Source organism: Theropithecus gelada, chromosome 13 (genome assembly GCF_003255815.1).
Source record: "Theropithecus gelada isolate Dixy chromosome 13, Tgel_1.0, whole genome shotgun sequence".
NCBI lineage: Eukaryota > Metazoa > Chordata > Mammalia > Primates > Cercopithecidae > Theropithecus > Theropithecus gelada.
In genome coordinates, this window is record NC_037681.1 from 6,759,309 (window position 1) to 6,774,468 (window position 15,160).

Here is a 15,160-nt window from a genome sequence, read left to right on the forward strand (position 1 = left end):
GCTCCTTTCTAATCTGGTTTTTTCACTCTGTCCTTCTCTGTGTCTGTCATAGTGTACTGCTCAAGATTAACGTTAAATAAATAGGTTTTGGACTGACTGAATAGATATTAAACAAATTCATGAAGAATGCAGGAATGAATAAATACATGAATAAATCCTTCCTTCTGTGTGGATGCAACCCTGGAAATCATAATTTTGATGCATAAGAAATATAACACGCTGAAGGAAAGATCTTACTGAACCTAGGATGGCTTCATATATATGAGGTATGGAATAGAACAATTTTCCTTTCTGTCATTCAAATTTCTATTCGATCCATGTAGGTCTTATTGGCAAGCTAAGAAACTATCAATATAACTGTTGTTAAGCTGATCAACAGCATTATTAAAATGTCAGTATTGATATACATTCTAATGAAGGACAGGTACCATAAAGGACAGGCAAGCTTTATTCATAAAAACTTGAAGTCCCTTGGAAATGTTAGGGAAATGTGTGTGTGTGTGTGTGTGTGTGTATGTGTTTACACAGACACCAAACTTCAAATTGGGAAAATAGCTGCCTTGGCCCTTTTTTAGCTTAAACAGGTCAGTGTTTAAAAAGTGATTTCTAAATGCTTACATCTGAATTATTCTCACGAATGTGTGCATCCCAGAAACAGCCCAATAAGCCTGCTACATAGGGACCTTATGCAGTTGTGTATTTTGTTGAAATATTTTAACAACTAAGTCACACGGAAATATTCTGTGGGATTTATTGTTAACAAACATTTACATAAACAGCAAATGAAAAAAATCAAGGTTTAAAGTGAGCAGATTCGTATTTACAGTGTGATTTTTAAGGATTGTCTATATTCAAATTTTATTTTCGTGAACGCTTATATTCTAAGAGCAGTACAATTAGCCTATTACGTAGGGCCCTAATCTTGTTAGTATAGTGTTGTTGAAATACTTTCTTCAGCTTTTGCCTTAACAAATCCAAAGATGGAAGATGATGACTATCTGGAATATTCAACATGATGTGAAAAAATTCATTCCACATATCCAAATGAGGAAGCCTGAAAAAGACAAAGCATAAATAATGGCTAAAATGTAGCCTTCAATATGCAGGATAACCCTACCCCTGCATCTGACTTCCACAGGCTTGGACAGTTTAGTATAACAACTCTCACCTAAACACAATACAATGCAGCAAGTATGGAAACACTGTATCTATTACATATGAGAGAGATTCAAGACCCAGTTGAACGTCTTATACGTCTTGTTCCAAAAAACAATATAAGTAATCTTTTAGCAATACTGCAAGTCAAAAAATTTTCTCTCTCTCTCTTTAAATAAAAACCCAAACTGTCTGCTTCTGGCTAGCCATACATATAATACTGCCAGAATTGGATAATCTGGCCAAATGCTTGTGTCAAGCCTAATTGCACATGCACCAGGACCAGGTAGACAGGCTGGACTGCCCAGGAGAGAGCTCAGAGTTAAGAGTTCCAACTACTATAATTGTTAAAATTAACTGCAGAAACTCTAGAACGTGGAGATAAGGCTTTGGAGAGAAAGTAGAATGTAACGGAATTGTGCTCCAGACAGGAAATGCCATCAGGTCTGCTGAGGGTTAACTTCCAGATCTTCTTCACACTGGTGGTCAGAGATGTAACTATCTGCTCCTTCAATTTTGAGCCAAAGATGGAATAAAGTATTTGCCAAACACGAGGGTTCATTATGCAGAATAAAGAATAGTTGTTATAAGCTTTCCTCCAGGGTCTGAACCTCACCTTCTTTATGTACAGTATATGACATTTCATAAAATTATTGCTATTTGTCTTTTTTTTTAGTGGGGGCTGGGGGAGATGAGGTTCACAGGAATCCCATCTTATGTTTTCTCAAGAAGATATAAACATATGTAAAAGTCCATTAGGCTGTACACTTAAGATGAGTGTACTTTTCTGCATGTTTTTATGCCTCAAAAAAGAAAGTATAAGTGATATAATGAATATGCAGGTACCAAAAACTCAGCTTAAACAAAACATTCCAACAGTGTGTTCACACATTGTGTTAGGAGAGCCATCCATGTTGACAGGAAGAACTCTTGCCTAATCATGAATTTTCACTGTGATTTATAGACAAAAAAAAAAAAGAAGAAAGAAAAAATCTTTGAGAAGCTCAAGTAACACAGGGCTAGGACTGTCCTGTGAGAGAGAGCTACTCATCATATTACTTTATAATTTATGAAGCACTTTCACACACTATTTCCTTTGCTTCTTACAAATATCTGACAAAAACAGGATCAGTATTTCCACAGACCAAAAAAAAAAAAAAAAAAAAGTGAAAACCTGAGGACTAGTGACATTAGGTGATTAGGGGTGGAAACATTTGCATGTGTACAGGATGTCAACCATTTGGCCAGGAGCTTTCAGTGAGAACATCAGCTGCCCCAGTGGGGAGACAGAAGTGGTAAAGCTATGCAGCTTGCTCCCTGTGCCCAGTGCCCAGGACTGTCCTGTCACCATACTGCCCAAGGCATAGGATTTCCATGTGGTGACAGAGATCCTTTTTTTTTTTTTTGCCAGATGGAACCTAACATTCTGCTGTAGTTATTCTCTTTTCACTACAGCACCAACGCTAATACCCACCTTCTAAAAAGACCTTCAGGCTTACACTCGCCTCCTTCGTTTTTCACTTTCATGTAAGTGCCAAAGAGCATGCAATATACTGTTGCAGCAACCCCAAAGTAATCAATCTATGAAGAAGACAGAGGTATATATGACTTAAATGGTAATTTACACATGACTATATGAAGATGCCTGTCTAAGGCAGCAAGTTAAATACTCACAGGATTTTACTTTTAAAACATTTTGGAAGGCATTTGTTCAACCACCCCACTAACATGTCTTACTGAATATCTAGGCTTTGCCAGAGGCTTCCACAGATAGCAGACGACCCTCCACCTCCTAAGGTAGTCTCTTGGAAAGCTCTGCCCTCGTGAGCTACCACGACCCTCTCAAGTCCTTCATTCTGTCACACGGGGCAAACACAACACTCTAAGCCCTCGTCCACAGGGACAGCTTGGAAGTCCTCCCGGCTCACTGCCCTGGGACTCTGGCTGCCGTTCTCTAACTTGCCCCCATGGCCTCTTGTTGTGTGACATGTTCATAACTGAAAAGAACACTCCAGTCCCCTCCACATCCACAGGATGGAAAACGACCGTCTCCTAAGGCCTCACTAGCAGTGACAACATACTAGAAACAAGACCCCCACCTCCGCATCTTTGCCCCTTTTACCACGGGCTCCCGGAAAGACATAGTTCTCACCAGGGAACTTGGCGGTTGGTTTTGTTAACCCAGGTTCAAAACTTTTCATTTATCCCAATTAGCATTCTCCCCCCTGGCCACCTAATATTCTAGTTGGTTGAAAATTCTGCAATCTTCCATTAGAATAATAATGATCCATTTCCTGATCTGACCAGTTGGGAATCTGGCTATACCATCTATTATAGTCAAACCCACCATCCTGCCTGAGAGCATCCCAGGTATATCCAACATGTGCTCAGCTCTGCCCAGAGTGGGCATGCGGGTCTCCCTGTTATCCTGATTTAGGAAATCGGGCTGGCCTACCTTGACCTCAATAAACCAAGCTGTCTCTTTGCTGCATGACTTCCTTTCTGAAGGGTTCACTAATCATTAAATACTCTTCCCGATGATCAAACACCACAGAATATACCTGCTCCCCTTTCCTGATAATAGGATCTATAATGGACCAATAAGAAAGTAGAGTATTTTTCAGGAATAGAATTCTATCCCTGCCATGTCGGCCTTAGGCTCATCTCTCCTTCAACTGCTCCTCAAGAGACCACCTCAAACTACCTAGATCCCCAAATTCATTTTGAAAATCTGATGAGTGCAACACAGAAAAATATTTCCAAGTCCCTCACTTTACTTTTATACCTGGTAGTTCCATGGTTTGTTGCTGAGCATCTCAACACACTGAAAACCAGATGTTTCACACTTTGCTGTGAATATAGTTCCTTTTGGAAAAAGTTTCATATCTATACTCTGACCCAGGTCAGTCAGTGCCAAGCCAGCAGATAAATCATCTTCATCATCCTGTTCCAAAAATCTGTATTAAACACAAACAAAGCCGGGCTGCATAAGCACAAATGATGAAAGGCTGCTATGGAAATAGGAAGAGAAGAACCCTGTTAAAAGCATAACACTTGCCCGTTTCCAAGTATGAAATTGTCTGGCTTAATGTCTCCATGAATGATTTCACAGTCATGCACTTGCTCAATCATGTAAAGCATTCTCATAGCAAAAGAGATGACAAGACCTTGAGGCATCACTTTCTCAGGGGTATTTTTATAGAGGTTAATGGCATTCTAGGAACAATGGAAAGTGGAATCCTGAGTTAGCGGCACAAGATTAATAAAATTTCAAATTGAGAGCTTTGCCCCTGCCCACCACTCCACAAAAGCCCCAACCACAAAAGTACGTGCAAGGTACAAGCCAAAAATGCATTTTAAATTCATGTGCTCATCATAAAAATGAATACTTACTAATAATGTTCCATAGCTGTAGAGCTCTCCTACTAACACACTGCCGTTCTGGAAGAAGTGGGCAGAATAGAACTTCATAAACATGTGTTGCATAGTTGGCTTTAGTCTTTCCATCAACTGGGTCCCAATGTAGAATTCCCAGGGGTTGGCAGGCTTCTGGACCTGCAAATCAGGTATGTGAAATTCATATCCAGTCTCACATTCTGAAAAATGATAGCAATAAAGCAACCTCTATCCCAATAAAGATGTGGTGTTGACAGTGATAACAAGCTATGAACTGTTGTTGCAATGTGGGACTTGCTGCAAGACAATCCTAGTGAGAAAAAAATTCTAAATCCTTTATAGTTTTTGTTTTTTAATTGCCAACTATAGACATAAATAAAAACACCACTATCTTAAAGAAAAAAAAATGATTGGCAAACTCAAGGTCTAAACTTCATTTCTATAACATACAAAAAAAAACACAGGTCATTTACCTTTAAAACAAATTTCTGTTTATTTTTAGCATCATTCACATCTCCCTGGGTAGCTTCGTACACCTGGGCAAAGGCTCCTTCTCCAAGAAGGTGATGGACGTTGATCAGCTTAGAACCTTAGAAGATCATTGAAAATTTTAATTTATGTAAGCCTTTTACTTTAAATAGTTTTCAATTTACAGAGAAGTTACGAGAGTAGAGTTTTCTGTATATTTTGCATCCACTGTCTGCAATTGTTAACTCTTACATAACCATGGTATATTTGTCACAAATAATCAATCAACCAAAGTATTACGCTCCTATTAACTAAACTCTACGTCTTACTCACATTTCCCTAGTTTTTGCCTATGTTCTAGGATACATTATGTTTAGTCATCATGTCCACTTAGCCTCTTCTGGGCTGTGAGTTTCTCAGATGTTCCTTGTTTTTGATGACCTTAACAGTTCCAAAGAGTACTGGTCAGGTATGCTGTAGAATGGCCCTCAAATTGGGTTCGTTTGACGTATTTCTTGTGGTTACTTTGGAGTTACTGGATTTTGGGGGAAGACCACAGAGGTGAAGTTGTAGTAGTTTTTTGTTTGTTCTTTAAAGACAGGGTCTTGCTGTTGCCCAGTCTGGGTTGCCATGGCAAGGTAATAGCTCACTCCAGCTTTGACCTCCTGGACCCAAGTGATCCTCCCACCTCAGGCTCCTGAGTAGCCAGGACCACAGGCATGCACCACCATGCCCAGCTAATTCTTAAATTTTTTGTAGAGATGGGGTCTCACCATGTTGCCTAGGCTTGTCTCAAATTCCTGGCTTCAAGTGATCCTCCTGCCTTGGCCTCCCAAAGTGTTGGGATTACAGGAGTGAGAAAACACACCTAGACTGTACTAGATTTTTTAAATTAAATTAAAAAAAAAAGAATTCACATGTTCAAAATCAGATGTAAAGAAGTAGATTTCTGGTTCCTGGTCCAGCATATGAGGAGCTTGGAGTCATCCCTCCACCCTCATAGTAAGCCAAATGGCTGAAAATCAATAACACTTCTGAGATCCATTAGAGAACTGAGGTCAAAGGACAATCTGCTTCCTCCAAAATTGGACAGACAGACAGGTGAATACAGAGAATCACAGCTTGCCAAAGTAGAAGGCCAGGAACAGAAACCACTGCTGGAACCAGTACTGGGGGAGTTATAATGTGAAGAACTGCACATCTCAGACCTTATTTAAGAAGTCCCTAGGGAAACCCAAAGACAACAGGGATAACAAAAATAAGGACACAAAGGGCAATTATAGCCTCTGATATAGTGACAGCAAACTGTAAACACAGCCTAACCCTAGACAGATTAAGCATGAAAGCTCACACTAAAGGTCTATTTAATCTCATTTCCTTTTAGCTCATATATTAGGTCTGGCTCTTAACAAAAAATCACAAGGCATAGTAAAAGACAAAAATCACCAGAGTAAGCATCAGAAATAGACACACATATGGCAGAGATTTTAGAATTATCATACTAGGATTTTGTTGTTTGTGTTTTTAGAGATAGGTTCGCACTCTGTCACCCAGACTAGAGTGCAGTAGCATGAACATAGCTTACTATAGCCTAAAACTCAGGTGATCTTCCTGCCTCAGCCTCCCATGTAGCTAGGACTCTAGGTGCACACCATTAAGACTGGTTAATCTTTTAATTTTTTGCAGAGACAGAGTCTCGCTGTTGCCCAGGCTAGTCTTGAACTCCTGGCCTCAAGTGATCATCCTACCTCAGTCTCCCAAAGTGGTGGGATTATAGGAATGAGCTACCATGCCCGGCCCACACTAGAATTTTTTTTTTTTATTCTAATTGACATGCTAAGGGTTCTAATGAAAAAAGTAGACAGTGTGCAAGAAGAAATGGGTAATATAAGCAGAGAGAAACTGAGAAGCAAAAAAAGGTGCTAGCAATAAAAACCCACTGTAATAGAAATAAAGAATGCCTTGGATTGATTCACCAATACATGGCAGGGAAAAGAATCAGTGAGCTTGAAGATAAGCCAATAAAAACTTCCAAAAATGAAATGAAAAAAAAAAAAAAAATATATATATATATATATATAAAAAGAAAGAGACAGAATAGAGTATTTAAGGAGTGTGGGACAACTACAAAATGTGTAACAGATGTAGAATGGAAATACCAGAAGGAAGAAGGGAGAAAGGAACAGACAAAAATATTTGAGGCCGGGCGCAGTGGCTCACGCCTGTAATCCCAGCACTTTGGGAGGCCATGATGGGCGGATCACTTGAGGTCAGGAGTTCAAGGCCAACATGATGAAACCCCATCTCTACTAAAAATACAAAAAATTAGCTGGGTATGGTGGCGGGCATCTGTAGTCCCAGCCACTCGGGAGGCTGAGGCAGTAGAATTGCTTGAACCCCGGAGGTGGAGGTTGCAGTGCACTGAGATTGTGCCACTGCACTCTAGCCTGGGCAAAAAGAGCAAAACTCTATCTCCAAAAAAAAAAAAAAAAAAAAAAAAAATTGAAGCAATAATAGCACAGAATTTTCCAAAATTAATGATAGACACCAAACCACAGATCCAGGAAGCTCAGAGAGCACCAAGCAGGATAAATACTGAAAAATCAACACCTAGGCATACCATGTTCAAATTGCAGAAAAAGACACAGAGAAAATATTGAAAGAAGCAAGATAAATAAAACCATCTTACCTATAGAGGAGCAAAGATGAGAATTACACAGGACTTCTCAGAAACCATGCAAGCAAGAAGAGAATGGAGTGAAATATCTAAAGTACTTAGCAATTTGGAATCCACCAATCTAGAATTCTGTATCCAGTAAAATTATCCTTCAAATATGAAGAATAAAAACTTCCTTACACAAGCAAAAAAGATTAGTTGTGATGTATATTGCAAACACTATGGTAACCACTTAAAAAAATTTTTAAAGAAGTATAATTAATATGCTAAGAGAGGTGGCGACAAAATGGAATTATGAAATAACTCAAAATCAGAGAAGGAAGAAAGAGAGTAGAAGACAAAGAACAAGGGCAGGGAATAGAAAAATATGGTGACAATCCAATTATATCAACAATCACTTTAAATATCAATGGTCTAAATATACCAATCAAAACAAAGACATACTTTAAATACCAAGACAGATGAAAAGTAAAGGGGTAAGGCCAGGCGCAGTGGCTCACACTTGTAATCCCAGCATTTTGGGAGGCCAAGGAAGGTGGATCACCTGAGGTCAGGAGTTTGAGACCAGCCTGACCAATATGGTGAAACCCCATCTCTAAAAAAAAATACAAAAATTAGCTGGGTGTGGTGGTGTGCACCTGTAGTCCCAGCTACTCAGGAGGCTGAGACAGGAGAATCACTTGAACCCAGGAGGCAGAGGTTACAGTGAACCAAGATCATGGCACTGCATTCCAGCCTGGGTGATAGAGCGAGATACCTTCTCAAAAAAAAAAAAAAAAAAAAAAAAAGTAAAGGGATAGAAAAAGATATACCATGCTAACACTAACAAAAGAAAGTGTAATAATAGCTATATTCATTTCTGACAGAGCAGACTTCAGAGCAAAACAATTACCAGCATAGAAAAGGGCATTACGTGTGTGTGTGTGTGTGTATAAGACAAGGTCTTGCTACGTTCCCTGGCTAATCTGAACTCCTGTGCTCAAGTGATCCTCCAGCCTCAACCTCCCAAGTAGCTGGGACTTGTAGGTACATGTCACCATGCCTGGTTAATTTTCTAAAAAATTTTTTGTAGAGATGAGGCCTCACTGCATTGCCTAGACTTGTCTCAAACTCCTGGCCTCAGTTGATCCAATTGCCTTGGCCTCCCAAAGTGCTGGATTACAGGTGTGAGTCACTGTGCCTGGCCTGTATTATATAATGTTAAAGGGATTAATTCTCCAAGAAGACATAATGTGTATAAGCCTAACAACAAAGTAGCAAAATATGTGAGTCAAAAGTTACCAAAAACTAGTAGAACTGCAAGGAGAAAAAGATGAATTCACTATTATAGTTGGCGACTTCAACACCCTTCCATCAGAAATGGACAGATCAACTGGGTGTGGTGGCTCACACCTGTAATCCCAGCACTTTGGGAGGCTAAGACAGAAAGATTGATTGAGGTCAGTAGTTCGAGACCTGGGCAACATAGCGAGAACCCTATCTCTGCCAAAAAAAAAAAAAAAGAGCTGCATGTTGTGGTGCATGACTGTAGTCATAACTACTCAGGAAGCTGGGGCCAAAGGACTGCTTGAATCCAGGAGTTTGAGGTTGCAGTGAGCCAAGATTGCGCTACTGCACTCCAGTCTGGATGACAGAGTGATACCCTGTTTCAACAAAGAAAGAAAAGAAAAGAAGGGGAGGGGAGGGGAGCAGAGGGGAGGGGAGGGGAGGGACAGGGAGGGATGAGAAGGGGCAGATAAAGCAGGCAGGAAATCAGCAGTAAAAACATGGTTGAACTGAATAGTAGCATCAATCAATTGGATCTAATTGACATTTATGGAATACTTCATCTAATAACAGCGGAATATACATTCTTCTCAAGCTCACATGGAATATTCACCAAAATAGACAACATTCTGGGCCATAAAACACATTTTGCCAAATTTAAAAGAACAGAAATCATACACAGTATGAAAGATAGTTGTAAAGTCCCCCAAATACTTGGAGATTAACCATAATTCTGAATACCACATTGGTCAAAGAAGTCTCAAGAGATATTTAAAAATATTTTGAACCAAATGAAAATGCAAATACAATTTACCAAAATTTGTGGGATGCAGTAAAGGAAAATTTGTAGCACTAAATACATATATTAGAAAAGAAGATCTAAAAAATCAATGAGATTCTACCTTAAGAAACTAGAAAAAAGAGCAAATTAATACTAAAGTAAGCAGAATAAAAGAAATAAACATTACAGTAGAAATCAACAGTGGAATGCCATATCCACAAATGAGAACTGAGATGAAATGAACAAATTCCTTCAAAGACGCAATCTACCAAAGCTCACAAAAGAGACACAGATAATCTGAACAGTCCTATAGTTGTTAAAGGAATCAGTAACAGATAACCTTCCAAAACGGGAAGCACTAGGCTCAGATGGGTTCACTAGTGAATTCTATCAAACATTTGAGGAAGAAATTGTATCAATTCTCAACAATCTCTTGCAGATGAAAGAAGCAGAGGGAATACTTCCTATCTCATTCTAAGGGGCTCTAAGGGGCCAGCATTTCCCTGACACCAAGACCAGATAAAGATCTTACAAGAAAGGAATACTATAGACCAGTACCTCTCATGAACACGGATACAAACATCTTAAGCAAAATATTAGTAAATCCAATCCAACAATGTATAAAAAGAATTGTAAGTAAATCCAATCCAACAACACATAAAAAGAATTATACACTATGACAGCCAAGTGCAATTTATCCCAGGTATCCAAGGCTAGTTCAACACTTAATTAATTAGTTAATTTCAATTAATGAAATCCATCACATCAACAAAGAAGAATCATATAATCATATCAATAAATGCAGAAAATATTGAAAGGAGCACAAAAATAAAATCCAACACCCACTTATGATTTAAAAAAAAAAAAAAAACCCTCTCAGCAAACTAGGAATAGATACTTTCTGACAAAGAACATGTACCAAAAACCTGCAGCTAAAATCATTTATAGGTAATAAACTATGTAGATGCTTTCGCCCTAAGATCAGGAACAAGGCAACAATAAGAAACCAACCAACCAATTAGAAAATGGACAAAAGACCTGGATAGACATCTCACTGAAGAAGATATACTGATGGCAAATAAGCATATGAAAAAATATTCAACACCGTATGTCTTCAGGGAATTGAAACTTATAACAAGATTGAGATATCACTATTCACCTATCAGAATGGCTAAAACCCAAAATGCTGACAACCACCTAATGAGGGCAAGACTCGGGAACAGGAGCTCTCATTCACTGTTGGTGGGAATGCTAAATGGTACAGCCACCTTGGAAGTTTCTTACAAAAGTAAACATACGCTCATCATATAACCCTGCAATTACACTCCTTCGTATTTACCCAACTTATGAGTTGAAAACTTATGTCCACACAAAAACTTGCATACTGATGTTTACAGCAACTTTATTCATAATTGCCAAAACGTGGAAGTAACCAAGATCACTTTCATTAGGTGAGCGGAAAGGTTTAACTGTGTGGTATGTTCATGCAATAAACATTATTCAGTGATTTTTAAAAAAAAAAGCTATCGGATCACGAAATGACACAGGGGAACCTTAAATGCATATTGCTAAGTAAAAGATGCCAACTGAAAAGGGTACATACTATATGACTCCAACTATATGACATTATGGAAAAGGCAAAACTACACAGACAGCAAAACAATCAGTGATTGCCAGGGGTTGGGGGACAAGGAGGAAGGGATGAATAGGTGAGACACAGGGGATTTTTAGGGTGAGGAAACGATTCTGTGTGATACTGTAATGATGGATACATGTCATTGTACTGCATTCGTCAAACCCCACAGAATATACAACCCAAAAAGTGAACCCTAATGTAAACTAGCACTTTAGTTAATAATGCATCAACATTGGCTTAATTTTAACAAATGTACCACACTCATGCAAGATGTTAATAACAGGAAAATCTGTGTGTGTATATGGGGAAGTAGGAATATGTACTTTATGCTGGATTTTTCTGTAAGCTTAAAACTTCTCTTAAAGTCTATTCATTAAAAAATTTTAAATTTTTTAATATTGTGAATATTGTGAAGTCTTGCTCCCATTGTTTCCCACTCCCACCTACGGCTAACCATTTTAATTGTGGCATATAATACATACGGCTCTGCCCTTTTCATTTAACAGTATGGTATGTTTTGGAACTCATTCCCTATCAGTACAGAGTGAGCTTTCTTGTTCTGTTGCCAATATTACTATAGTATTTTACTACAGAAGTATATAATAATATCTATGGGAAATCCTTAAAAGTGGATGGCTGGGTTTAAAAGTACATGCATTTTTAATTTTAATAGATATTGGCAAATTGCCCTCATGAGCTGTAGGAGTTATAGTCCCAACAGCAAGCACAATCCTACAATCATGGCTTAACAAAATATTCAGTTTAGTATTACAGATACAACTCCCTACTGGAGGTAGGGGGGCAAATAGGAGAATCTCACACACATACAAACACAAGTTACCATCAACTTCTCATAGACAAACAAGAATTTAAAATTATATTATCCAAATAATTCTTACCCAATTGAAATTCAGTCTTGGGTTTGATGGCTGGAAGTTTACATTGCCATTCAAAAGTATTTGGATAGGAACTCACTGGTTTAGAAAGCCCAGATAAAAGTTTGAAAATCAGCTTATCATCCCATGGGTTCCCAACAATGAAGTCTTAAAGGAATGAGAACAACAAAAAAAAAGGAACATGAATTGAGAACTCAAGAACTTTACCAAATAAATTGTAGACAAAGTGAGTAGAGATATTTACTAAATAAGCTTTCAAAGCCTTATACTTTTAAGAGCATTGATTCAAAATTAAAAAGAACTATTTTTAAAAATCAAAATTGGTAACTCTGCAGTTTATTATTTGCCATTTTATATCTACAAGTTTGGATCAATATTCAGTTGTGACAAAGGGAATCAACTCTAGGTACATTTTCTCCACTCAACTGAATGGCTAGATTCTATCTTTAACACAATTGGGGATACATGTCTTAAGGGCAGATGTGGACATTAGTTAATTCTAATGTGCTCAGATAAACACATATTATTCAATCGCTTTTCCACTTACATCCACAAAACTTATACTACCTATCTGCAATTTGCATATATGAGATATACTTTGGGTCCACAAAAGAGAAATAATTTCTAAAAGTAAGAAAAAGCTTTCTCTCCAACCTGGAATGTTACAAAAAATTATATTAGTGGCAGTTATCAAATACTAATCCAACATGATTAACACTCACTCAGTGCTAAGCACATGCAGAACACTGTTCTCAGTACTTTAATTTAACTGGTTCTTACAATAAGCCTCTAAGGTAGGTACTAGCATCAGCTCAACTCTACAGAAAAGAGGGATACGGAAATTTGAAATAGGCTCGGTCAAGATCACGTGACTACTTAAGTGAGGGAGCTAGAACATAGTCAGTCCATCTCCAGACTCTGTGCTCTTAACCACGATGCCAGACTGTTTATGTGTAACATGGTGAGGGGGAGGGGGTTCTCTTTAACCTTGAGCCTCAGTTTACTTTTCTGTAAAATGTAAAATACAATAGTATTAGATTAAATGCCTTGCACATAGCAGGCTGTCAAATTCTAATTCCCTCTTCTAACAGTAGTTATTTTGATACCTTCTAAAATTAAAATCGATTGGTTTGCCCTTCAAGTATGCTACTGTTACTCCATTGTGATGCATTAGGCAAGTTTTGTCTGAACTCAATGACTCAATGACATTCAAGTCCCACTGTGGGTTTCTTTGATGCGACAGCTTTCCCCACGCTACTGTCCTGATTCAAGGGCATAACAAAGAGTGAGTGTTCGTACTTGGAGCATCAGCATTCCCAAGTGAACTCATCTGCATCCGTTCTGCTTGGAGCCCAGCAATAGCATCTGGTGGATCTTCTGCAGTGGCAGCGTCAGTGTCTGTGAGTCCGCAAGCCTCAACGCCCAGCTCTGCCTCACAGGTAAGTACCCCACCTGCAGCAGGCTGGCTCAGACGGAGTAACGATGCTGAATACACGTGAGACGAGAAGGGCTTTTCTGGGCTTTTCTCTTGAATTGGACTGGACGTGTGAAAGGAATAAAGAAACCAAAACACCGCATGATTAGAAATCTGTTGGATTCAGTCACATAAAAGTCCCTTCTCATTCTAGAAATGACATTTCACAATAGCTTCACAGACTAAAAGGTGATTAAAGCATTTTTAGACAAATCTATGAAAATATACAGCTAGTACAATATGAACAGAATTAATAAAATCAAGATATGGTTGTATTAGATAAATAGGCGAGGTAATACATGGGATATTCTTTAGTAGGAAATTTAGTAGGAGTGGGTTTATTTCTCCAAGCTGCATCTATGCGACACTACTATCATCAAGACTGAATATTTAACTTTATTCCAAAAATGGCTCCTTTTATAACACTGAAACAAACAGAAAATGTCAATCACAATACAACACTCTAGTACACTTCCACATATACAGTCACATGCTGCATAATAACAATTCAGAGAACAGCATGTGCAATGGTGGCCCCATAGGATCATAATGGAGTTGAAAATCTCTGGTCTCCCGGTGATGTCTGATGATCCTGACCCTAGGTGTGTAGATCTCAGCTAATATGTATGTTTGTGTGGTCGTTTTTAACAAAAAAAGTTTAAAAAGTGAAAAAAAATATTTTTTTTAAATGCTTATAGAATGATATAAAGAAAAAATATTTTTGGATAGCTGTACAATGTGTTTGTTTTTTAAGCTAAGTGTTATCACTAAAGTCAAAAAGATAAAAGTTTTTAAGTTTTTAAAGTAAAAAAGGCACAGTAAGCTAAGGCTAATTTATTACTGAAGAAAAAGGTTTTTTTTTACATAAATTTAGTGTAGCCTAACTATAGTGTTTCTAAAGTCCACAGCAGTATACAGTAATGTCCTAGTCCCTCACGTTCACTCACCACTCACTCACTCACTGACTCATCCAGAGCAACTTCAGTCCCGCAAGCTCCATTTATGGGAAGCGCCCTATACAGAACACCATTTTTATCTTTTACATGGTATTTTTACTGTATCTTCTCTATGTTTACATTCACAGATTCTTATGCCACTCAGTATTCAATACAGTAACATGCTGTACATGTTTGTAGCCTACAAGCCACAGGTTATACCTTATAGCCTAGGTGTGTAGTAAACTAACCAAACCATCTAAGTTCATGTAAGTACACTCTGATGTTCACACAACAATGAAATTGCCTAAGGACGCATTTCTCAGAATGTATCCCAGTTGTTAAGCAACTGCATGACTGTATATGGATGTATATGTATACACATATCCATACATGTACACATGCACACACACACACAGTATACAGTTGATCCTTATTATTCATGGATTTCATATTTGTGAATTCACCTGCATGCT

At 38.2% G+C, this 15,160-nt stretch overlaps 1 protein-coding gene across 3 annotated transcripts in view; it reads right to left on the reverse strand.

Moving 5' to 3' along the window:
- Nucleotides 1-728: 728 nt before the first annotated feature.
- The window catches only part of BUB1 (BUB1 mitotic checkpoint serine/threonine kinase), a 41,323-nt gene continuing 26,891 nt past the window's right edge, over nt 729-15,160 (reverse strand). For 2 of the 3 annotated variants that reach the window (XM_025354355.1, XM_025354356.1), the window contains 8 exons: nt 13,575-13,813; nt 12,279-12,422; nt 5,025-5,140; nt 4,549-4,710; nt 4,214-4,371; nt 3,941-4,112; nt 2,630-2,736; nt 729-1,054 (listed from right to left, as the gene is read on the reverse strand). In XM_025354355.1, coding sequence (XP_025210140.1) covers nt 859-1,054; nt 2,630-2,736; nt 3,941-4,112; nt 4,214-4,371; nt 4,549-4,710; nt 5,025-5,140; nt 12,279-12,422; nt 13,575-13,813 — 1,294 coding nt within the window. In that variant the 3' untranslated portion in view covers nt 729-858. The remainder of the gene's footprint in view (nt 1,055-2,629; nt 2,737-3,940; nt 4,113-4,213; nt 4,372-4,548; nt 4,711-5,024; nt 5,141-12,278; nt 12,423-13,574; nt 13,814-15,160) is intronic. The other variant, XM_025354357.1, reaches the window with a different exon arrangement.